General features: G+C 36.4%; 1 protein-coding gene across 1 annotated transcript in view; it reads left to right on the top strand.

Annotated features, from left to right (window-relative positions):
• Nucleotides 1-6,983: 6,983 nt before the first annotated feature.
• Nucleotides 6,984-26,689, top strand: part of CPS1 (carbamoyl-phosphate synthase 1) — a 132,474-nt gene continuing 112,768 nt past the window's right edge. The window contains exon 1 of the mRNA XM_049888995.1: nt 6,984-7,112. Coding sequence (XP_049744952.1) covers nt 6,987-7,112 — 126 coding nt within the window. The 5' untranslated portion in view covers nt 6,984-6,986. The remainder of the gene's footprint in view (nt 7,113-26,689) is intronic.

A 26,689-nucleotide genomic window follows, 5' to 3' on the forward strand; every position in this document is an offset into this window, starting at 1 on the left:
TTAGCAGTTTGCAGAGTTCAAGGCTCAGGATTCTTTCTCTTTCTTCTTCCTGTTCCTTTTCTTCTCAGTTTCCTTCTTTTTCTTCTGCTTCTTTTCCCTCCAAAGCAGTACAATTTCTTCAAAAAAACTTTTACCTCTATAAAAATAAGAAAAGGCATCCTTATTTTATAGTGATTAAAAAGAAAATACAAACCCAAACCCAGTGCTATGGAGTGGATACTGACTCACAGCAACCTTATAGGACAAAGTAGAACTGCCCCATAGGGTTTCCAAGGAGTGTTTGGGGGATTTGAACAGCTGACCTTTTGGTTAGCAGCCACAGCTCTTAACCACCACGCCATCCATAATACAGTGGATACAACTCAGAAATCAACAAATCTGGAGGGAAACATAGCTGTGTGGTCCATTCATGGAGATTCACAATAAACATTATAGAAAGATGGGACCTAGTGTTTGTAAGGGGGGTGGCCTTGATTGCCAGGAGGGCTGAAGACATCTTCCTGGACCAAATTCCCCTGAGGATAGGAGGCCATGGAAGAAGTCAGATTTAAATAACAAGTGTACATAAAAGGAGGTGGAGTAGGAATGTGCGTAGTGACCTGGTTTTAGAGTAAAAAAAAAAAAAAGGTCCTGTACGTCATTCCAATGTAACCTGCTGTTCCTGACTTCACTAGGTCAGTAACTTCAAGACTTGTTGCACAACAGGTAATCCTCAAATATGTTTAATTGAAAGAGAGTCTGATAGTCTCCAAGCAAATGACCTGGATTATCATAGATAACCCCTCCTCATGGCCAGGGTTGCTCTTCAGAAGCTTGCAAAATCATTTGCGTTGACTCTCAGCAAAAGCCAAGAAAACAGTCACTGAGAGCTGTTTGTTCTGTTCTGTACGTTAGAAAGTGGTTTTGTTGCAGTGATGCTCCCTGTGCAAAAAAGACCAATGGCAAACTAATTTTTTTTTTTTTTTAAAGAAATAATTTACTATTCAGAACCAACAATTGCCCGATGATTTAGTCACTCTATTTTGTGAAATTGTTGTAGGACTGTTTAGGCCAAATCTTAAGAAAATGCTTAGGCCAACATTAAGTGTAGAGTTTGATTTATGTAATTGTTAGTTTCTTTCACTAATTGTTCTATAATTTACAAAATTAGTTCTATTTGAAATGTAGTAATTGTTCCAAACTTAAGATCCTAGGCTGATTTCTACTAAAGGCTTTAGATACAGTATTAAATAACTCAAGAATAATGAGATGACTTTGGCTTATTTAGATATTCCAGTTTTTTTTTTTTTTTAAATATCTATAAAACAAAGGAGCTGGAGAAGATGATTTCAAGCTGTATTAAACTATCTGTATCTATCTGTCTGTCTGTCTGTCTATCTATCTATCATCTATTGATCTTTTCTGTTTATCTCTTGAGAATTTAGGCAATCTGTTCGAAAGTTTTTCAATTTCCAACAACTCATCTTTCAGCAAAAAATAATTCTGTTTTCTGATACACAGTGCCTAATACATGGAAGGTACTCAATAAATACTTCTAAATTCATTACTTTTTTTTAGCAATCCTAGATTTTACTTCTGAGAAATCATGAAAATGCGATGATATTGAATTACTTAGATTCCATAGTCCTGGAATAAGTAACTTCAAACAATAGGATGGAAGATAGGAAAACATAAAATACCCTATGCCATTTTAGGTAAGTCCAGCCAAATCAAGTTAGTCAGCTGGCTCCAGGCAATTATTTCTACTGGGTAGATTGTTGGAAAAATTGATAGCTTTATTTCTATATTACCTTCCTAATTATATTATTTTTATTTTAACCTAATAATAAGTCAGAAAAGTTACAGGTACTTTCTTCTCTCTCATTGCTTTAGTTTTACTGCTGTTACTTTTTACTTATTTTCAGGTAATGTCAGATATAATTTGGAGCATCAGAAATCCAGCCTTTTTTACTACAATCTTATATTCTATTTATCAAATCAGATATTAAGCAGCCCACTCTTCCAAGTCATTTCATGTTGTTGCCTTTGTTCCTCAGGTATAGTTGACTTTCTGGAAAGAGGATGGCCATTGCTTAAGAGATGAGTTCTGATCATGGCTTTGCAAGTTATTAGCTGTGTGATCTTGGGGAAATTACTTAACCATCTGGGACTCACTTTCCTTATCTGTGAAATGAGGATATCATTAGCTACTTTTGGGGGGTGTTTTTAAGATTAGGAAATAAATCATGCCAAGTACCCAGCTGAAGGGCTGGCACTTTGTGGACAACAAAGGGCAAGCAAGTATCTTAGCTTTCACACAGGACCATAACTACTATTGTTGGAACCATTAAAATTGATCTTTTTAAATACCTATTTACACCTACTGACATAAAGTAGTATATGTGTGTCTATATAAAAAACAAAACCAACAAACCTGTTGCCATCGAGTCGATTCCAACTCATAGCAACCCTGTAGGATGGAGTAGAGCTGCCCCATTGAGTTTCCAAGAAGCACCTGGTGAATTTGAACTGCCAACATTTTGGTTAGCAGCCATAGCACTTAACCACTACACCACCAGGGTTTCCTATAAAGAAATCCACTAATTTACACTTGATCTCAATTTGCATACGCTTTGCTAGGTTTTTGTTTGACTATGTCTTTGATTTGCCAAGGTCACTGTAAGTTCTAAATCAACTTTTTAAGACTCTGTCCGCTTTGCTCTTCTCATCCCACAAACATATAAAAAGCTTGGTTAATTCCCTAAGTCCTTTTACATTTGCACATACATTCCAGAAAATGTGTATACACCTAATGTTGATCTAGAATATATACTCAGTGCTCTTGAATTAAGGCAGATTGCACTTAACATTTCCACTTGGCCTAGTGGTAGTTTTTCTTTTTTTTAAGACAAATTAGTACAACAATACCTATTCTGTACAAGTACATCCTGCCCTTACTGACTAACCTGTTCTCTTTAAGGTATTTTCAGATAGGGTCTTATAAATGATAGCCATTTTATTATCGTAGGATAAAAATCACATGTATATTTAAATGTATGAAACCATTTTCACAAGGTCTCTTCTCTAGCTTCATTTTTCAAGTTCCTTTGTATCACTTCAGTCTCTATGTTATGAAATGTTAGATCGATAAGCACATCCATCATAATTGGTTCCTCACTTTCTACCCCTCAAAATGCCAATTGGACGTTAACGAATGTGTCTTACTTGATTCGATTTCCAAAGACATCTGGTTATTTAAAAACCCATGTCTATGTTCATTACTGATCCTTGAATATTGGAAGGGTTGTCAAACAACTTTGTCTTCTCTCTGGCAAAAAAAGAAAAAAAAATTATTATTTTAACTGTGCTTTAAGTGAAAGTTTACAATTCAGGTCAGTTTCTCATACAAAAACTTATACACACATTGTTACGTGACCCTAATTGCTCTCCCTACAATGTGACAGCACACTTCTCCTCTCCACCCTGTATTTCCCAAGTTTGTTCAACCAACTCCTATCCCCCTCTGCATTCTCATCTCACCTCTGGACAGGAGTTTTGCCCATTTAGTCTCATATGTATCTACGTGAGCCAAGAAACACACTCTTCAGCAGTATCATTTTATGTTTTATGGTCCAGCCTAATTTTTGTCTAAAGAGTTAGCTTCTGGAATGGTTTTAGTTCTGGGCTATTTTAGGTCTGGAGGCTATTTTAGGCCAGAGAGTCTGGGGGCCGTGTCTTCTGGGGTCTCTCCAGTCTCAGTCTGACCATCGAGTATGGTCTTTTTACTAGAATTTGAGTTCTGCACCCCACTTTTCTCCTGCTCCATCAGGGACTCTGTTGTGTTCCCTGTGAGGGCAGTCATTGGTGGTAGCCGAGCACCATCTAGTTCTTCTGGTTTCAGGCTGATGGAGTCTCTGGTTTATGTGGCCCGTTCTGTCTATCGGGCTTATATTTTCCTTATGTCTTTTGCAAAAAATTTTTGGAGGAACCCTTCTTCCAGCTTGTCATGGATTCTGTGTAGAAGAAAGTATATGCCTTTTATGTGGGTACAAATCCACACTACATTTCTGTCAAGAGCAGTCCTCTTTATCTATATCCTCATTTTGTGACAGTGTTCTTTGTTATATTACTTAGGCTAATAAAAATCATAGTGTTAAACCATAATAAACACTTCTACCTCTTATATTCTGTTTTCATACGTTAGTGCTCAAACACAAAATAGTAGAACTTTCTTTGAGGGCTTGTTGCTTCTCTTTTTCTTTTGAATTTATTTATTCTCCAAGCATAGCTTGCGTCTTGCTTTAACATTATTTCTTTAAAATAGCCTTCATAGAATTCCTAATTGATGGTTGATTTTTTCTATTCCTAAGCATCTTTATGTTCTCTGATATTCATCTGACATAATTTTATTTGTTCCTCCTTAAATAAACATCACCAGTCAGGAATTCAGTTACACAGGAATCCATTTTTTCATTCGCTCATTTTTCCAGAAGCATCTCTTGTATGTTTGCTATATTAAAGACCTTTTGATAGATTCATCACTTTCTTAGAGTTGAGTTTGATTCATTACCTAGTAAGACACATTTTAGAGGACAATTGTGTCCGTACCTTTTAAGAAGGTACTACTAACTAGTACAATTATTTTCCCTTCATTCCAAAACCTGAGGCCTTTATTCACCAGAATGAGTTGGACATATTTTTTCCCAATTCATAGCAGGCAGGACTTTTCTTACTTATGTCACTGGACCTTCCAAGTGAAGAGGACCCTTGAAATTAGTTAGGACACAGGCTGTCGAACAGTGTTTCTTTCTGTTCCTTTGGAGAGATTTTCATAATCATTCATGTGAGTCAATCAATGGAAACAAAAGGATGTAAATAGTAGTGGATAAAAGAAATAGAACTAATTAAAACATATGGAACAGCCTCACTAGTAATTTAAAGTTTAAATGAAGGCAAAATGCTATTTTCTGGTCAAATTTCTGTTCATATAAAAGAAATAAATACAAGATGATATCTAATGTTGGTAAGCATGTATTGAAAGGGAAACTCATATATGACAATTTCTTTGGAAATAAATTTGGCAATATTGATCAAAATTGGCAATATTGTTAGGCATTTTGGCAGCAACAAGAAAAATAATGAAAATGGAATATTTAACAGCATTTCAATTAAGGTTTTTAAAGAAAATATAATAAAATATAAATAATGATATTATAAAATATAAAAATATGATAATATCTAACATACTTATTATCTGACAAAAGCATAATGCAAACTGATCACAGTTTCCAAAACTATGATCTGTGCATAGAAATAATGCTAGAAGAAAATACACTAAATTATTAACAGAGGTTATGTTTGCAGGTGATTGTTTTTTCTTTATTTTCCAAATTTAAGTATCAAATGAAAATAAATCCCACATAGTACTTGATACCACCATTTTCAATATAAGATATCCCAATGACAAGCTTATCACATGAAGTGCTCTGAGGGACTTAGAAGGCTGAATCTTTTATTCTTAAGAAATGCTGAAAAATTGCATAGGTGGAGGTTACCATCTTTTCTTCTTTCTTTTTTTTTTTAATTTGGAAGGAAATATATCTACATAATGTTGATATTTGCAGGTCTTTTCTCCTTTTCTCTTATTCATTCACTCTGCCATTGTATTTGGATGTACTACTGTGACATTACTTATTTTATTAATTACTTATGTAGAATACATTGAGACCATGTTTTGTTCAGCTTGCCATCCCCAGGAACAGTGAGGTAGTTTGATTTTAGAAAAATGTTTATACATGAATACAGTAAGTAAGACATGTGAAGATCATCAGCTTAAGGTTTGTTCCTTTAAAAAAATCCTCCTTCCTCCTTACTCCCACACAGCACTGATTCTCATAGGTCAGAAAAGTTTACAATCTCTACGTCATTTGATGTCGCCTTTCCTGTTATGGGTAGCCCTAGAAGTGAGCCTTTATTTCTAGACCACCTTTGCAAGGGTGTCAAAGGATAATACTGCAGAGCTTCCTGTTCTACGTAGATACATGACTTAAGTGCGAGCTTCCACCAGCCAATGACACCCTTTGGCCACCAGATTAAACACATGATTGAAGGGTAAAGTGAATCAATTTCAACTCAGATTGAAACATCAAGGCTCAAATTTACAGAATTTGATATGTAACATTGAATACCTAAAGAAAATGTGGCACTTCTTATATTAAAGGCAGTGTTAGCCATTGTTCCTGTACTTCTTACACAATTAAGAGAGTAGGACATTAATAGGCTGTTTTCGCTCCAGTTGTGTTTTACCTGACATTGCTGATTCCTTTACAATTTAGAATGAAGAAAAATGCACTATAGAGTAAGAATGTAATACATTAACCCAGAAAACGATGTAGACAGCTGTACTCAATATTTGTGGAGAAAAGTTTATTCTGATGAACTTTATTCTATGTGTGGTTTCCAATGTCTTTTCCCAAGAACAAAATGGCAAAACTTCAGGTTTCTTTGGAAATCCCCACATCTCTTTTTTGAGGCAAATTAGGCATTGCCTCTAACACAAGTACAGGCTTTTGATCCTTAGCATTTTTAGAAAGTTGCTACTTTTTAGTAGCTACTAAGGTTTTGTAGCTCCTAAGCTTGTCCACTGTTTCTAGGTCAGTCTAGTTAGTTGCATAAGCAATTCTTTGATGGATGACTGGTTTTCTACAACGCTGGCATTATCTCAGCAGGAGAAGATAGTATTTGATGTGTTGCAATTTGTATTGCATATCCACAGAACATCTCCAGATGTTACCTTAGGAGGAGGGGCTAAAGAGAAGGAGGAGTTATGACTAAAGATATTTAATGACAGAATGAATGGAAATTCAAAAACCACTCACCGTGCAGTCAGCCTTAAACATCCAACTGCTCCCCAGCTTTCTTTCACATTAATTAAAAATCTCATAACAAAAAATCATTTAAATATATGTAATTGTATTTAATTTTAGTTGCAAATCAGCGTCTTCAAAATGACGAGAATTTTGACAGCTTGCAAAGTGGTGAAGACACTGAAGACTGGTTTTTGCTTTCCCAATGTGACTGCACACCATCAATGGAAATTTTCAAGACCTGGCATCCGGCTCCTTTCAGTCAAGGTAATATTCCCATATTTAATGTTTTCTGATAAAATTGTATGGGTGTAGTTTAACAGTGTAGCAAAGGTGTCACTTGCAAAGCAAATACAGATTTAAACATAGCCTCAGAGTGCTAACTGATTAATATTTGCTTTACCATAGAGCCTGGCCTGCTGATTCAGCAAATGCTCTTTTTTTTTTTTTTTTCTGCTCTGGGTTAAAATTGCAGTAGTTTTAACCCAACATAAGGAAGGTTCATGATTCCTGTAAACATGTAAAATTTATGCGTACTCTTTAGAAAACAAATATTATTTAAATCTATCTGAGCTCTGTCTGTGCCCAGACACTGTTGCTTATAGTTTGGTTTCAAAAAATGAAGTTGCTTATATGCATATGAGTCACATCATGGTGTACAGTATGTTAAGCTCTTATTCCATATTGGTTCACTGGAAAATTTTCTCTTTTGAAATGTCATTTTTTTTTTTTGGAAGAAACTATAACTACATAGTATTGATATTTGCAAGTTAGTTATAACGTAGATACTACCTTTTCTTTTTCTTGTACCCTCCTTAGTCTTTCCGTTAGAGGGCCAACTTTATTATTTTCATTTTATAGATTAAGACACTGAGGCAAATAGCTGACAATTGAGTCCCTCCAAGTCTATCTATAACTGAAGTGCAGACTCAGAAAGGCAAAATTAAGCCCCTTTCCTGCCACTGAATTACAAAATTCCAGTTGGAACCTCTGGTCCTTTCTATAACTTTATGAAGACATGTATTACCAGAGAAGTTTAAAATTACTTCATGGGAACTTCGGCAATGAAAATCACCTTTAGCGAACATGAAGATTAAGTAATCACCGTAGCTTTAAATATACTACTTCTTCAGTAGTAAGAGCTGTAAAAGGTGAAATACAAAAAAAAAAAAAAAAAAAAAAAGCAACATCTATTGATGTAAAAATATGTTCTAATAGTTTTGAGTATTCTGTTTATACTTTGTAGGCTTACCGGGTTGACTATAAATCCTCTAGATGCTTCCATAGCTTCTACGGGTTAGTTTGCTCAGGTCAGGATTCAATGGGATTTTAGTCCTGAGTGACACCTGCAGGGCTAATCAATGCCCCTAGATTCTTGTGACCTCCACTGATATAACTGAGAAATGAATGGGGAGTAAAAGGAAAGGGAAAGAGAGGGAGATACAGGGAGACAAAGGAAGAGAGATGGAAGGAGAGGGAGGGAGTGAGAGAGACAGAGACAGAGAAACAAAGAGAGAGAACTAGCATAAGATCCCAAGAGAAACATTAGTGGCATGTTACCAATTTCACCAGTTGACACTGAGGAGATCCTAACAGAAGTGTAAGAAATAGCATTTTAAATTAAAAAACCCAGAAACAACCTTTTTTTTAAATTTGGTTTAGTTGTAGTAAAATAGCTCAAAAACAAATATTTTCTGAACCATCATCCAAGACACAGCAGCTAGATATAAGCTATTAGGGCGAATATTTGGATTAGGTTTAGTGTTATTAATACCTCTGGGGTGGTCCCTGGATGGTACAAATGGTTTGCGCTTGGCCACTAAACTAAAGGTTGCTGGTTCAAACTCGCCCAGCGATGCCATGGAAGAAAGTCCTGGAGATCTGTTTCCATAAAGATTACATCCAAGGAAAAACCCTATGGAGCAGTTCTACTCTTTAACACGTGGGGTAGCTATGAGTTGGAATCTCCTTGATGGCAACAGGTTTGGTTTTCTTTTAGTCATATATCACCTCAGAGAGAATAAAAAAGAGTAATGAAAATAATATTACCTAGGGTTATATGTGTCTTCTAAGACTTCAAAGCTGTGTCACTGAGATAACTTTTTCTTTTCACAAAAGTCTTGTGAAGTAGGCAGGGGGTAGGTGTATCTTCCTTAGATACCAGAAAGAGAGAAATTAAGTAGCTACTTAGGATTGCGTCGATGTGGCTGAGATTAGAAGCCACGTCTCCAAGATCACATTCAGTGTTCTGTACAACAACAGCAACAGTAACAACTACCACAGCCACCACAACAAAATGGTCTAGCTATGGTGACGGACTACGGGGAAAGCAGTTCTTCCAGCTCATGGTGGCAGATCTGTCTTAAGCCTCTGCCACAGTTCATGGCTAAGAATGACAAATTCCTAGAAGGAATAAACCATCAAAAAAAAAAAAAATTTTTTTTTTTTTTTTTTTTTTTTAGTAGGGTGTAAAGGCCATTACTCATTCTCAATCATTACTGGCCAGAATTTTGGAGGAATTCCAGGCATGAAAAATGGAAGTTCTTGAACTTCACCATAGTGAATTAAAACTCTACGCAGTAGTCCAAGGGGGCTCGTGTTATTATTCACTTATTTGGAAACAGTCCTCTACCTACTTTTCTTCCTGCCTTCATTTTTAAAACTCAACTGTCTTAGAAAGATATATCCAACTTTACTTTTAAAAAAAGAGTATCAGCTTGCATGTATCAATATACCTACAAGGCTAAAACTCTATGCTAATTTACTTTTTGAACCTTCTAATGCACTGGTCAGAGCTGACATTATTACCTACTTACAGTGACGCTTCAAAATGCGTGGTTTCATCTGCACGTGCTACAAGCATGCACTGTTGCTTTTCATTGCTGCTGGTGTTTTTATAGTTCCTGGTTTTGCCAAATTTTCTGGTGTTTTAGCTACAACATTCTGGTAATTAGCACAGGATGGGGGTGGTGATACCCTGAGTTACTGCACTGGGTGACCCCAATCTGGTGACGCCACTGGTTATATAGTAAACGGATTGTGACAGACACCCTGTGATCAGATCAATAAGCATTGTCCTGTAAACCAGGTTGCTTTCTCAAAGTCTTTAGAGGTCACTCTTCCTCTCTCCGCGGCAACAGACGGAGAGGGTGGGTTTGACGACAGCAGTGACACATGTACTTTTATGTGGCCTTTCCTTGCATATTTGTTTGTGGCTAATGTTTTTTTAATGTTTATGGAGCATGCCTTGTCCATAGACAAAATTGTATTTCACTTATAGTGAGGAAACAGGAAAGAATGCCAAGGTGTGTATTTTAGAAGGAGTTGGTATCAAGGCTATAAATGATCAACAACCATAAAACAGAGAAGTTTTAGAGACCGTAATCTTTTTCTATGAGTATTGAAACTGTCCAGTGTTCACTATTACACTCAGCCAATTGTAAGTATGTAGTGGAAAATACTCTGGATCAAGAATAAAAAGATCTGGATTCTAACCTCAGTTATGCCTTTACTAATACTGCGACTTGGGCAGGTCATCTCTCTGAACTTAAATTTTGTTATCGGTAGAATAGAAATGATTTTTGATTTACTCAGAGGATTGCAATGATCATCACATATGATCGATGTTTAGAAAATGAATAAAATAAAGGCACAAATTAGATATTTTAAAAAAGTCTGTTCTATACATTTCAGTAGAAAGACTTAGTGGAAGGATTGGATCTGAGTTTCTTTATGTTTTTCATGGTCTACAAATTAAATATTACAATGACAAAATATCTGATCATAATTCTCAAACATTAATAATGGTAATTCTCTTCTCTTTGTCCTAATATCTCTTGGAAGATATTCCTTATATTGAATTAGACCCAAGGACCATAAAGCAAATGATCATTTTTCATTATGGTGAATTCAATTCTAAGAGTCAAGATGTACACCATAATAATTCCATTTCACTCATTCATTCATTCAACAAATAAACCTAGCTCCTCTACCATGGGATTATTCAGGAAGATTAATAAGTGGAGATAAGTGTGTAATAAGTGGATAGTCTCTGACTTTAAGAAACTTGTACATTTAAAAATTCTGAGCTCACAAGCCTTGGAAGGTCACCAAGACTGAATCGTTTTATTTTTACTTCCAAATGAATTTGGAAATCAAAGTGATTAAATTGAAAAAGTTAGATTCTCTGTGAATAGGAAAACATTCAATAAGCACTGCTTCTAACATTAATCTACTCATTTTTAAAAAATGGTGACCTATGCTACAATTAAGTCAGAAGCCTACAGTCCAAGTGTCCTTGTCTCTGGTACTTCAGATAGGAATGAGTCCCAGCAGTCATTATTCCCTTTGCAAGATTTGTATTTTGTAAGATTTTGTATTCAGATTCTAGCATAGCAGTATCGATAGGCTGAAACTTGAGGAGTTATTGCCATTTGATTAGAAATTGGAAACTATAAAAACTCCTACCATTAGAATCATTTAGTTAGATTGTAGTAGCTTTAAAGACATTCACAGGAAATAGAATTTATTCATTATAATGGAGCCTCTTTGTATATACTGGAGGTAAGGTTATGGATAAGGTCATCACGCCTTTAAAAATAACTACTGTATTAGACTTTTACTACGTGTAGATATGTTTTTAAGGTTAGATTTCATCCATAATAATCCAGGTTTTTGAAGTTATAGATTATGTTCCAATCCCAAATAAACTGATGCAGAATTCATTTGGATGAGTGACAGCTTTATACGTTTTTGGTGGACAATATTTTTCTAACTGGGAGGTGACATCTCTTTTGAACATTTTTATGTTCTCCACTTCTTATATCCTCCTTTTCTAAAGCATAGACTCACTTGTTTGCCATCAACAGTGCCTTGAGATTTTGAGCTTCTTGACATAAAACCCTTGAAAAAGCAAAGGTAGGATGAGGTGAGTGAGATGCCTAGGGTGCTGTATTTAAGGAGATAATTACTGTTAGGGTCATGGTGTGCTTCTTTAAATTTTGCACCCTAGGAGCATCACTGCTTGCCCTTAGTTACTTCCCTGAATCAGAAGAGTTTTGGCAGGGCAAGTGCCTAAAGAACTGACCCTGGTCTTGGACCCTTGCTCCCTTCTCCCTCTGATGGCACATTGAGTCCCAATTTGCCCAGGCATAGCTAGGCTTTCTGATGGTTTAGAGGTGAAATTAGGCCCTACTGCTCTGGAAATGGAGAATATTCTTTTGCCTTCACATCTCCATTAGACTTTCTTCATATTTCAGACTTGTACCAAAGGAGAGAGGATATGTAGAGAGTTTTCAGTATCTCTCAAGAGATGTTTGAAAACAGTGGTCACACTAGAGCTCACTTCAAGGCTTTGGGAGGAGTTTGGTAGCAAGGCTGACTGCCTTTGATGTGACTGGTATTTCCTAGGGGTCCCCATGAGTCTGAATTGACTCACAGGCAATTTTTTTTTTTTTTTAATTCAAGTTACAATGATTGAGGATTGATGAAACTGCAATGGACAATGTCAAACTTGGCGTTGAACTCTTCAGTCCCGGTGATCTCTAGCTTACACCTGATTTTCTTCATCTGGTCTAAAATGTTCAACAGATGGAATATATTTTCATGACTATTTCTTTTTTAACTCACTAAATGCCATACATTGATCTTTCAAGTCTCATAGGGAGATTATTGGCTAATATGAAGTTCTTATGAATGAATCAACAGGATTGCTATATCATTAAAGAATTTTATTGAACCAATTTCCTCCATGATCTAGGACTAAATATAAGATCATATTAATTTATTACCATAAAGTAATGCTGTTTTATAAAGTAATGCTGAGCTTACTAGACTGTAGCTCCCTCTCAGACTCAGAACGATTTATCACACAGAGCAGATACTCAGTAAGTGCTTGTTAATAAACCCACACTTTATGGACATAATTTATTATAAAAATTTCTAAATGCTATATTTAGTTTATAATGAGACACATAGCTGGAATAAATATTACTCATGAATCAAACTCTTTTGTTTATGAAAGTCCAGAATATTTATGTAAATTAACCTTGTTTTTTTTTTCCCCCCAAGATTGGTTCATGTTTAACCAAAGGCAAATGACTTAATATTAACTTAGGATGTCGTAAGGTTTAACTGATTATTGCTGTAACAGTACTTTGAAATCCTGAAATACATTATAACTACAGGGAAGTCTCATTAAGTATTCTAAAGACATAACAAATTGTGCTGGAATTCTGAATTTTAAATATCCGTATTTTGTTAGTATAACTCCAAGAATGAAAAACAAGATTTCGTGTACCAATAAAAAGCATTTCAAGTTTTTAACTTTTAAACCAAGTCATTTATACAATCATTATCAGAAATAAATTCTGGCTTTAAGATTCCTAGTTTTCAAAACTTGGTTCAGATTTATTTTATTTCTTAAGAGGATGAGTACTGAGATGAATTAATAGCTAAGAAACAACCAGGTAGGCCGGGAATCAAATATGTTACATAGCTTTAGGCCATGGTGAAGATACAAATAAACACTTCGGATTTACAAATAATTTACATAGATAAATGATTCAACAGCAATACAGACAGATTCCCAGAGTAAATTATTTTCATTTTCAGTACTAGCTTAAGGGGATTATTGCAGCTGTAATTTTTTTTATATTTAAATGTTTCATGGAACTTATTGCTAAACTAGCTTGAGGCTTTACCTCCAGAACCTTTTATTGGTGGAGTCTCCCACCCAGGAGAAGTAATAGTGCTGTTCTTCCCATTTCACAGGTGTGTAAATGCTGCAGCCAACACAAGGACACATGGCTATTTCTTCTGTATACCAAGTGAAATATCCATGTAGCAAATATGATTAGAATTTTAATTAGGCCTCAAATACCAGACAGATATTTTTAATTTGATGTTTCGTTGTTTTGCGTGTAGACCTGAAGCCAACCATTGGATCTAGCTTCAGAATGTTCTAGATTGTGTCTCCTACTGTAATTTTATTGTTTACTCAAAGGTCAATTTTTGTATTGCACTTTCTCACGATAAAAAACCAAAACCAAACCTGTTGCCATCGAGTCAATTCTGATTCATAATGACCTTATACACCAAAAATTATATATTCTTTACTTTTCCTGTTGCATTTTGAGAACAGGCTGCTTAAATCAATAATTCACAAGGATTCACGTTTTATAAAAAAAAAAAAAACGTTTTATAAGACAGCTAATAATCCTATAAATAGGATGTTGTTGTTGTTAGGTGCCATGGAGTTGGTTCCAACTCACAGTGACCTGGCGTACCACAGAAGGAAACACAGCCCGGTCCTGTGCCGTGTTCACAATCATTGTTATGCTTGAGCACAGTGTTGCAGCCACTGTGTCAATCCATCTCCTTGAGGGTCTTCCTCTTTTCTGCTGACCCTGTACTTTACCAAGACATTCCAAGTTCCGATTATTAATGGATGTTCGCAGTTGTTTCTTCTCATTTTGAGTCGTGCTACATCAGCAAATGAAGGTCTCAAAAGCTTGACTCCATCCGCGGCATTAAGGTCAACACCACTTTGAGGAGGCAGCTCTTCCCCTGACTTCTTTCTGAGTGCCTTCTAACCTGGGGGGCTCATCTTTTAGCAGTATATCAGACAATGTTCCGCTGCTATTCATAAAGTTTTCACTGACTAATTCTTTTCAGAAGTAGACTGCCAGTTCCTTCTTCCTAGTCTGTCTTAGTCTGGAAGCTCAGCTGAAACCCATCTGCCATGGGTGACCCTGCTGGTATCTGAATACCGCTGGCATAGCTTCTAGCATCACAGCAACACACAAGCCCCCACAATACAACAAACTGACAGACATGTGCGGGATGTACAGGATAGGGTATTGGGGCAATTCTTACTTATAGTTGATGTATTTCTTGCACCTCAACAAAATATTGTCATGTATTTGTAACAAGTTATTTTTCAATTTTGAATTTGTTTCTTTCTCTTCTAGTCCTGTAAGATACAAATATGCAAAAGTCTAATGTGATAGGTGTTTACCATAATACATTTTAGACTTCAAAGAAAAGTCTCACGTTGACTTGTTTTCAGTGTCTTGCAATAAAGGATCCAAAGGAAAGAGGCTCAAAGCCAAGTATCAATAGCCTCGAAGTTAGCACAGAATGAGGCTGGGATGTGGAATGATAAACAATGAGCTGGTGGTTTTTAAGAACATAATACTAAGCACAGAGGGAAAGCCTAACAACAACAATAGACACTAGGCTGCGTCAAACACTTTTATAAGTTAAGTTATAAACTATGTTTGAATTTTGACTCTTAATTCCTAAGTCTAAGCCCTCTAAGTCAGTTTAGCATAGCACCAGTGACATATTTTCAAAGCTTTTTGAAGGGGAAGTTAGCTGTGTGACACCCATTAGTAGTTGTGGCACTGTTCTTACCCTGGAAAGTGCTTTGAAAAATCTACCCTTTTAAACTTGCTCTCGAACTGAGAGTATTAGAGAGGAAAATTATGCTAATTTATTTGTGGTCCCATAAAGCTAATCAATTATCTTACTAGAAATGAAAATAGACTCATAAATGTAGATATACGATAAATTTTAATTTTCAGGAAAAACAAAAAGCCCTAAATAGATGAGATGTTTGGGGACAATGTCAGATCTGCTTGCAGTACCATATTTTTGTAATGGTATTAAAAGAAAAATAAAATATTTTATGATAGGACAAAACAACCCCACCAGTGTCCACAACAGACACATCAACAAATAACCATTGAGAAATTATTGGAATATCCATTTGTATGCAAAACCGCCTCACAAAAATGTATTTTCATCAGTTTACTTACAATTTGTGAAATAATTCTAGGTTTTACAGATATGAGAAAGCACAACATCCAATGATTGTTCAATTTATTAAAGTCAGTTTAAAATGCCTATTTTTTAAAGTAATGTAAGAATGGAGATCATATAGATGTTTGTATAATTCAATTCATTTTAATTAAAAAAAAAGAAGTATTAAAATTGAAAAGTAAAAGATTGAGGAATAGACTAATAACATATATATATGAAAATTTAGATTTAGCTCATTTAATCCTTATCTTGTACAGATATTAATGCATGTAGAAAAATCTACAACTTACGGATGTTCCTCCTATAAATCTTCAGATAAAAGTAATTCCTAGGCTATTTTTGTTGTTGCTGTTAGATGCCATCGAGCCGATTCTGACTCATAGTGACCCTATGTACAACAGAACGAAACACTGCCCTGTCCTGTGCCATCCTCACAATTGTTGCTATGTTTGAGCCTGTTGTTGCAGCCACTGTGTCAACCCATCTGGTTGAGGGTCTTCCTCTTTTCCAATGACCCTCTACTTTACCAAGCATGATGTCCTTCTCCAGCGACTGGTCCCTCTTGATAACATGTCCAAAGTACATGAAATGAATTCTTAACATCTTTGCTTCTAAGGAGCACTCTGGCTCTACTTCTTCCAAGACATGTTTGTTCATTCTTCTCGCAGTGCATGATATATTCAATATTCTTTGCCAACACCATAATTCAAAGCATCAATTCTTCTTTGGTCTTCCTTATTCATTTTCCAGCTTTCGCATGCATGTGAAGTGGTTGAAAATACCATGGCTTGGGTCAGATGCACCTTAGTCCTTAGAGTGATATCTTTGCTTTTTGACATTTTAAAGAGGTCTAAATGGCAGATTTTCCTGTTGCAATGTGCTGTTTAATTTCTTGACTGCTACTTCCATGGCTATGGAGTCTACTAATTTCAATCTTTAATCTTCAGAGTCATATAAAGTAACAAGGAACCAAAAATTTTTGAGTTCTTATTTTATAATATGACTCCCAGATTCATAATACCTATATACTCCAGGGATAAAAGAAGTCAAACTATGAGTATAAACTAACTTGAATACATTTGTCTTGATATTCATATTGGCTACAAACTCTTGGCCTTTTTTTTTTTTTTTTCCCTTTTGGTAGTTTGCATCTTTTGCAAACATAATTATGTGGGTGGAAGAAGACAAATGTTATTTTGAATAGGTGGGGATAATGTTATTAATTGCAGATACAATTTAAACAATGGCTCAGGGTCAATCAAGAGAGTTTTAGAAGGCAGAGAGAAATCTGTGTATGTGTGAATTTTATTTTAGGCAGTTGAATGCTAAAGTGGTGCTTAGTGTTCCAGATACAGTGAACAGCCACATAAGGCCTCCACTCTTGAACACAGGGCAGCCTGGGGGATAGCATTAGCTTTGGCTAAGGACCTTGACTGACCTTCAGCTGCTGTGTCAAATTTACCTGGAAGGCTAATTCTTACATTTTAGGGGTTCCTGAAGAAAGGAAACTATTCAAGTGTCCCCCAGTGTTCTGTTTGCATCTAGTAGCTTCTGATTGAATTAGGACCCCCATAAATAGCAGACCCTCATTTCTTGAAGTTTTTGGATTCTTATCCAGACTCTTTTGGAATACACATCTGTCGTTAAGTTGGGTTCTCTGGGAGTAGACACTGAGATGATGTTTGGGAAGCAAGATGTTTATGGGGGATTAACTTGTGTGAAAGGAAGTTTCAGGAAGCAGGATTGGGCAAAGAAGTAAATTGTGATACAGGTTTGACAAACTGTGATACAATCAACCTGGCAGGAAACTGTTGCCCACCAGTGTCCTGTATTGGGCCCAGATGGCTGGGCTTTTATATCCCTGCCTGGCTCAGTCCCTAAGTGTGAACTACACCAGGAAGGAATGGACCAAGGCATGCAGCTGAGGCAGACCCTGAGAGTTGATAGCTGGACATCATTCGCTGACCTCATTTCTTGCAGCTGGACAGCAAGTACTTTCTGGAAGGGAACAGACAGGTGCATCTTTGGGTCTGCTATAGCATTGTTGGTCCCAGCATTCTTCAGAACTTGAGTATCCAATGACCTGGAATCAGTGTGATTCGTTCTCAAAAACTATTGGTTCTCCTGAGATTATAAAATATGATTAATGACTTGACATTTTACTCTGACAATTTATAGATAAGTAACTCTGGGTTTCCCTGGGCATATTGATTCTTCTCCATGGCAAGTTTTGAATTAAAGTTCTTAGAAATAAATTTAAGGAGGATCCATTAAGTAGCGACTTAAAAAAAAAAAAAAGGAAAACAAAAATAGAAGCAAGCTTAGAAAAAAAGGCTAATATTTAACTAAGTTTAAACTGGAATTTTGCACATGTCATGTCTAAGGTAAATAATATGGTAGAATGAGGAGGGATTGTGAACTCTAAGTCAGACTACCTGGGTTCACAGACTGCTGCTTCTGCATTTACTGGTAGAATGACCTTAAGTTCTCTAGGGCTCAGTTGGCTTATCTGTAAGATGGATATCTGAATATCATCTACTTCATCGGTTTTTGGTGAGGATTAGATAAAATCTTTAGTAGCTTTAGAGACACTACCTAGCACATACATGCTATTATTAATGATGTCTAAAGAAGGAGACCAGGATGGAGTTCTCAGTGAGGGCAGCATGCTCCCACATCATATTTTCCGAACTTGGCTTCATGATTTTATTTGAAGTAAGATACATTTTTCAGAACAGTAGAAATTTATTACTCGAATCTAAATACTCTATTTGTGCAGCTGTGTGTAGACTTTAGCACACATAGATAACTATATAAGCAACCTCGTTTATGTCTATTATGTCTTAATAAGGTCTCATTGAAGTCAAAGCATAGCAATTGGACAGCGGCAGGTCAATCTACTTCTATACGATATGCTAAAGAAATCACTAAATGCTTTACTTTTTTAAAATATAGGGATTATTGTAGAATTAAAAAACAATAACGACAACAGGGGGTGCTTTAATGTATGGGCTCAAAACTCAAGGAAAATTAAAGTATGTAAGTTATCTTTAGTTAACTATTTTCAAAATTAATTCTGCAAACATTTATTGAGTACCAGGTAGGTGCCAGCACTATACATAAACAATGTGTAATGTAACAACAATAATACAAATGTAACAGCTTCAGGTTTTTTTTTGGCTAGGATAAAAATGGACTAATTTTTAGTTATAAAATATTTGGGAACTTAGTTTAAAAATATAGTATTGTAAATACAAGACTGCATTAGTGAATGAAAACAAACTGACAACTGACATAAAGTAAAATTTGGCAAGCATTTTAGATGAAAAGTAAAGGGAGAAAAGATAATGATTACTGAATACAGTTTTGTTTCTGTTCCCAAGGGGCAGAGAGTTAGATTTCTGTTTACGTAAGAAAATAATTGATACTAATAATGAAGAAAAAAAAAAAAGCTCATGAGGAAAACCAAAGAATAAAGATTCAAAATCATCTTCTACACTCTTCTTCTGAAGGCATTAGCTATATGATACCAAGTAGGTATGGAAAGTCTAGAAGCGCCTAGTAGGCAATAGTCACCACCCAGCCGCAAGTCATTCTTCCATCCTGTAGCATGAACTATACTCTTAGCCTAGAAACCCTGCTGAAACCTGTTCAGCATCATAAAAAACAAAACAAATAAAAAACCAAACCAATTCCTACCGAGTTGATTCCAACTCATGGTGATTCTACGTGTATGGAATAAATCTGCGCTCCATGGGATTTTTAAGGCTGTGAGTTTTTGGAAGCAGATCTCTAGGCCTTCTTCCAAGGTGTCTCTGAGTGGGTTTAAGCTGCCAAACTTTTGATTAGTAGTTGATTACATAACTGATTGTGCCACCCAGGGAAGTTAAATCATTATAAACCAAAAAACCCAAACCTATTACTGTTGAGTTGACTCAGACTCACAGCAACCCTAGATTAAAACAAACAAACAAACCTGTTGCCATCAAGTTGATTCCGACTCATAGCGACCCTATAGCAACATACAATTCACCACTGATAGACTGACATAGGTATATTGGCTGAGACTCGAACCCAGGTCGCCCTCATGGAAGGCTAGAATTCTACCACTGAACCACCAATGTCCCAAAGAAAATAGATCACTATTATTAGTTACTAATAATAATTATTAATTTTAGACACTGTGTGAAGTGAAAATATTTCTAATGTGAGGAATAATTATTTAAGTAACTTTATTATCTAACCTTTAGGACCAGATGTAATTTGAAAGTTCAAGAGACGTTAGGAAAAGATGCCAAAAAAGAAACTGAAACTCCAAGGAACTGAGTATCTTTGCGTTTGAAATATTTGTAAAATTTACCACTACTAGTGAAATATTGAATTACAAATCTATATTTTCAAAAGCAGGTCAAACAAAATTAAGACAAATGAGTTAAGAATTTGAAAGGTGTTTAATAATAAAAATTATATTAAGTGTGAAATGAAAGTAAATCCTTAATACCCATTGCCATCACGTTGATTCCCACTCATAGCAACCCTATAAAACAGAGTAGAAGTGCCCCATAGGGTTTCCAAGAAGCTTCTGGTGGATTTGAACTGCTGATCTTTTGGATAGCAGCTGAGCTCTTAACCACTATGCCACCAAGGCTCCTTAATCATTTTCATTATTGAAAGAAATATTGGGGTGACGGGTGTGGAGTAGAATAGCATATGCCTATATTTTTATGCTTTGTAACTACCTATTCTGCTGAATTCATTATTTTATCATTTACCAGTACTTTGCTAGACAGTAGATTATCTGACTGAAATAACTTCACTGAAGTGTGAATAAAGCTTCCTTATGTAATGGCTTTCAAAATAGGAATTGCCCGACCCGCCATCTCTACCTTGTGGAATACAGATGAGAAAATACTATTGAAGCAGTTGTTCTTTATTCTCTTACCTGGTCTCCCAGGAAAGAAATCCCATGGAATTAGATTTGCAGCTGTTGATTGTCCACTGATTCTCACCTTTGTGACCAGAACCTAAGAGGATACATTAAAACAGTGACTGGGAGCAAAGCAGGATTAGAATTTGCAATCCCATCTGTTATGCTAGAGAAATATAAGTAGAATTATTCAGCTCATTTATCACCTCATAGCCATTCATTCCCCCCATGTGTTTGTCAGTTTGTTGTACTGTGGGGCCTTGTGTGTTGCTGTGATGCTGGAAGCTATGCCACCGGTATTCAGATACCAGCAGGGTCACCCATGGAGGACAGGTTTCAGCTGAGCTTCCAGATTAAGACACACTAAGAAGAAGGACCCAGCAGTCTACTTCTGAAAAGCATTAGCCAGCAAAAACCTTATGAATAGCAGCGGAACATTGTCTGATATAGTGCTGGAAGATGAGCGCCCCCCCCCCGCCCAGTTTGGAAGGCACTCAGATGACGACTAGGGAAGAGCTGCCTCCTCAAAGTAGAGTCGACCTTAAGGACGTGGATGGGGTAAAGCTTTCGGGACCTTCATTTCCTGATGTGCCAGGACTCAAAATGAGAAGAAACAGCTGCAAACATCCATTAATTATTGGAGCCTGGAATGTATGAAGTATGAATCTGGGAAAACTGGAAATTGTCAAAAATGAAATGGAACCCATAAACATCGATATCCTAGGCATTAGTGAGCTGAAATGGTCTGGTGTTGGGCATTTTGAATCAGACAATCATATAGTCTACTATGCTGGGAATGACAACTTGAAAAGGAACGATGTTGCATTCATCGTCAAAAAGAACATTTCAAGATCTATCCTGAAGAGCAATGGTGTCAGTGATAGGATAATATCCATACACCTACAAGGAAGACCAGTTGATACAAATATTCAAATTTACGCACCAACCACTAGGGCCAAAGATGAAGAAATAGAAGATTTTTATCCACTGCTGCATTCTGAAATTGATCAAATATGCAATCAAGATGCATTGATAATTATTGGCGATTGGAATGTGAAAGTTGGAAACAAAGAAGAAGGATCAATAGTTGGAAAATATGGCCTTGGAGATAGAAACGATGCCAGAAATTGAATGATAGAATTTTGCAAGACCAACGACTTCTTCATTGCAAATACCTTCTTTCACCAACATAAACGGCAACTATACACATGTAGGAAACCCTGGTGGCGTAGTGGTTAAGTGCTATGGCTGCCAACCAAAGGGTCACCAGTAGCAATCCACCAGGTGCTCCTTGGAAACTCTATGGGGCAGTTCTACTCTGTCCTAAAGGGTCACTATGAGTCAGAATTGACTTGACGGCACTGGGTTTATACACATGGACTTTACCAGATGGAACACACAGGAATCAAATTGACTACATATGTGGAAAAAGATGATGGAAAAGCTCAATATCATCAGTCAGAACAAGGCCAGGGGGCGACTGTGAAACAGACCATCAATTGCTCATATGCAAGTTCAAGCTGAAACTGAAGAAAATCAGAGCAAGTCCATGAGAGCCAAAATATGACCTTGAGTATATCCTGAATTCAGAGACCATCTGAAGAATAGATTTGACACATTGAATACTGGTGACCGAAGACCAGATGAGTTGTGGAATGACATCAAGGACATCATCCATGAAGAAAGCGAAAGGTCATTGAAAAGACAGGAAAGAAAGAAAACACCAAGACGGATGTTGGAGGAAACTCTGAAACTTGCTCTTGAACGTCGAGCAGCTAAAGCAAAAGGAAGAATTGATGAAGTAAAAGAACTGAACAGAAGATTTCAAAGGGCAGCTCGGAAAGACAAAGTATTATAATGACATGTGCAAAGAGATGGAAAACCAAAAGGGAAGAACACACTTGGAGTTTCTCAAGCTGAAAGAACTGAAGAAAAAATTCAAGCCTTGAGTTGCAATAGTGAAGGATTCTATAGGGAAAATATTAAATGACGCAGGAAGCATCAAAAGAAGATGGAAGGAATACACAGAATCTTTATACTAAAAAGAAGTAGTCGATGTTCAACCATTTCAAAAGGTAGCATATGCTCAGGAACCAATGGTACTGAAGGACAAAGCCCAAGCTGATCTGAAGGCTCTGGCAGAAAACAAGGCTCCAGGAATTGACGGAATATCAATTGAGATGTTTCAACAAACAGATGCAGTGCTGGAAGTGCTCGCTTGTCTAGGCCAAGAAATTTGGAAAACAGCTACCTGGCCAACTGACTGGAAGAGATCCATATTTATGCCTATTCCCAAGAAAGGTGATCCAACTGAATGTGGAAATTATAGAACAATATCATTAATATCACATTCAAGCAAAATTTTGCTGAAGATCATTCAAAAATGGCTGCAGCAGTATATCCACAGGGAACTGCCAGAAATTCAGCCTGGTTTCAGAAGAGGACGTGGAACCAGGGATATCATTGCTGATGTCAAGCTGGATCCTGGCTGAAAGCAGAGAATACCAGAAGGATGTTTACCTGTGTTTTACTGACTATGCAAAGGCATTCGACTGTGTGGATCATAACAAATTATGGATAACATTGCAAAGAATGGGGATTCCAGAACACTCAATTGTGCTCATGAGGAACCTGTACATAGATCAAGAGGCAGTTGTTTGGACAGAACAAGGGGATACTGTTTGGTTTAAAGTCAGGAAAGGTGTGCGTCAGAGTTGTATGCTTTCACCATACTTATTTAATCTGTATGCTGAGCAAATAGTACGAGTAGCTGGACTCTGTGAAGAAGAACAGGGCATCAGGACTGGAGGAAGACTCATTAACAACCTGCGTTATGCAGATGACACAACCTTGCTTGCTGAAAGTGAAGAGGACTTGAAGCACTTACTAATGAAGATCAAAGACCACAGCCTTCAGTATGGATTGCCCCTCAACATAAAGAAAACAAAAATCCTCACAGCTGGACCAATGAGCAACATCATGATAAACAGAGAAAAGATTGAAGTTGTCAAGGATTTCATTTTACTTGGATCCACAATCAACAGTCATGGAAGCAGCAGTCAAGAAATCCAACGATGCATTGCATGCAGTGACTCTGCTGCATAAGACCTCTTTAAAGTGTTGAAGAGCAAAGATGTCACCTTGAAGACTAAGGTGTGCCTGACCCAAGCCATGGTATTTTCAATTATATCATGTGCATGTTAAATCTGGACAATGAATGAGGAAGACTGGAGAAGAATTGATGCCTTTGAATTGTGGTGTTGGTGAAGAATATTGAATATACCATGGACTGCCAAAAGAATGAACAAATCTGTCTTGGAAGAAGTGTAACAAATGCTCCTAAGAAGCAAGGATGGTGAGACTGCGTCTTACATACTTTGAACTTGTTGTCAGGAGGGATCGGTCCCTAGAGAAGGACATCATGCTTGGCAGAGTACAGGGTCAGCAGAAAAGAGGAAGACCCTCAACGAGGTCGACTGACACAGTGGCTACAGCAATGAGCTCAAGCATAACAATGTGTCAGACACTGCTGTGTACTGGCAATACCATGCTGGATGAGCAGACAGGATATCTCTGTCCTTGACATCGTCTGCCGTAGCTTATAATCTAATTGGAGAAACTAGTCATGTTCTTGGATATGGGACAGCAAAGTGTGTTAATTTTTGTTAAGCCTTAACTTTGGAAGGGTGAGGTCCTTCATTGCTTCTTTTGTCAGTGTACAAAGATAAAAGTTTGGGGTTCTAACAAGAGGTAGCATTTGGATGGTGGAGAGACGAAAGGGCAGGAATAAGGTTAAGAACTTGGAGCCCACCTGAATCATTACACCTAGGGCTTTGCAAAACCTATTTTTCTGACAAAGTCTTCAAAGGCATCTGCTTTTGACCTTTAATACATGACAACTGAGTGTATAAAACCAAAATCAAAACTATTCAAACAAAAAATTAAGTAAAATCTATGTTTCACCAGGCAGGGGATGGGAGAGAATGGTCACACTTGCTCTCTTTCGAGCCCAACCTCATTTATACTGTCTGCCTTCCTTCTCAGAGCACGATTTCAAACAGTCAGGAATGGATAGGGCCAGGCATGGATTGAAACGGATGGGAGCAGAGTGAGGGGAGCGATAGGCTGCAATCTGTGATTTCTGATCTTTCCTTAAAGCATATGCACTTCTCACTGCTTTTGTCCAGAAGGTTGTCCTCTCTATACTTAAAATGTTTCCTCTACTGGTTGGACAGAAAATTATACTCTGCTCTGATTCTGAAATGCTTTTCTACACTGGTTTGCAGTTAACATTATGGTTATATAAGCAAATTTGAGAAATAGTTATTTAGGGCATAGTGTTTATATATATATATATATTTCAATCGGATAATTATTTTGGCTTTCAAAATCTGTGAATTATTTTGCCTTTCAAAATCTGTGATCTGATTTGCCTAGCCCCATGCTTTTGACCTAATAGAAATGAGGTTTCCACTGCCCCTTGTGGTAAGGTTCCTGCCCACCTTACCTTTAGTAGGCTATGTATGTTTGGATTGATAAATAACATTGAGTGGAGGAAAAAGCACTGATTTACAACATTTGATTAATAAAATCAGCTTAAATATTTCTTAACTGCTAATCTTAAAAGAGCAGAGCTTTAACCTAGAACTTCCCTGTTATGTTTCAGCATTTTATTGTCAGTTTGGTTGAATCAATATGAATTGAATGTAACAATAACAACAACAAAAATCTAAATAGTTCTTTGAGGCTCTTAAGTGTAAATGTTAATTAGACAGTGAATTAAAAGTTAAAGTATTTTTATTGATAATGGTCTAGATTTGAAGACTATTCTTGTAATTTCTTATGCAATTAATTAATAATGAAGAATTATAATGAAAATGAGTACTCAAACTTAAATCACTAAGTAGATCTTATCACACATGGACTTTAATTTATATGAAGGCTTTACTAAGAAAAGTTATTGGAATATTAGTAAAAGACCCAAAGGACAAAAAGTAAAATGAATAGCTATAAGGAAGTATTAAAATAATCAGCCTTTGCTCCAGGTCAAGAAAAAGAGCAGATTCATTCCACCATCTGCAAATAATACTCACATATGTATTTATAATTTGGAAGAACAGTTGTTCACCATGTCTAGTGAGAGCAAACCAAACTGAAATTCTTCTCAGTTTCAAAAAGAGGAAGTCAGATTAGACCCACCTTAGAATTTATTGCTTCCTGCTGTTGCTTCCTGATTGACTAAGAGACAGGCTGCAGCAAGTTAGACTCAAATTTCAGATTCAGCAAGGTGAATGATAAATGTTTATTTGACCAATTTTGGTGATTGAGAAATGAGTAGCTTCCAGAGTTTAAAGTAATTTCTGATCTTTTTGATTTCTACTTAGTTCTTTTTGTTGAATTTGCTGTGACAAAAATGTCAGAACAATATGAGAAATGTAAAATAATAATTTTACATGATTCATTTGTGCAAGTTATTCTAAAACTAAATAGAAGACTACAGTGTTTTAGTCCCATATCCCCGTACACTAGAATACGTGAGGTAAGAAGAGCTTCCTTGTACCTTGTCTATATTTGCAAAGTGAAATAGGGAATGAGACAGTTTGCTATCTAATTCAAGCACTGTCAGCCCTCTTGCATGTGAAATACCTAGTAAATTGAAATAAATGAGTATTTTGTTATGAATTACTTGATATTGATTTTCACTCTGCCCAGTACATGTTTGGGCCCCCTCCTCCAGCATACTCAATATGCATATTGTGGTGTAACCATCCATCAACCCTTCCTTTCTTTACCCTTTTCTTCCTCAATGACACTCCCAACATAGTATCTTCACATTGGAGTCCACATTTAAGGTATTATGAAAAGGCAGTGTTGGCTAAACATAATGAAAAGGCAACTCACAACAGGTATTTGCTGATTTTTAAATTTGTTCCTAGAGCAACGTAAAAACAGAACCTGTAATAATTCTCTGAAGCATTTCTTTGTTATAAGTTATTTCCTTTAAACTGAAACTCAATGTATTCGTTTATTCATCTAATAAAAATTGTCTGATTTTCTACTCTGTACACTTTTCTAGGCACTAGGAACAGTTCAG

Source organism: Elephas maximus, chromosome 6 (genome assembly GCF_024166365.1).
Source record: "Elephas maximus indicus isolate mEleMax1 chromosome 6, mEleMax1 primary haplotype, whole genome shotgun sequence".
Taxonomy (NCBI): domain Eukaryota; kingdom Metazoa; phylum Chordata; class Mammalia; order Proboscidea; family Elephantidae; genus Elephas; species Elephas maximus.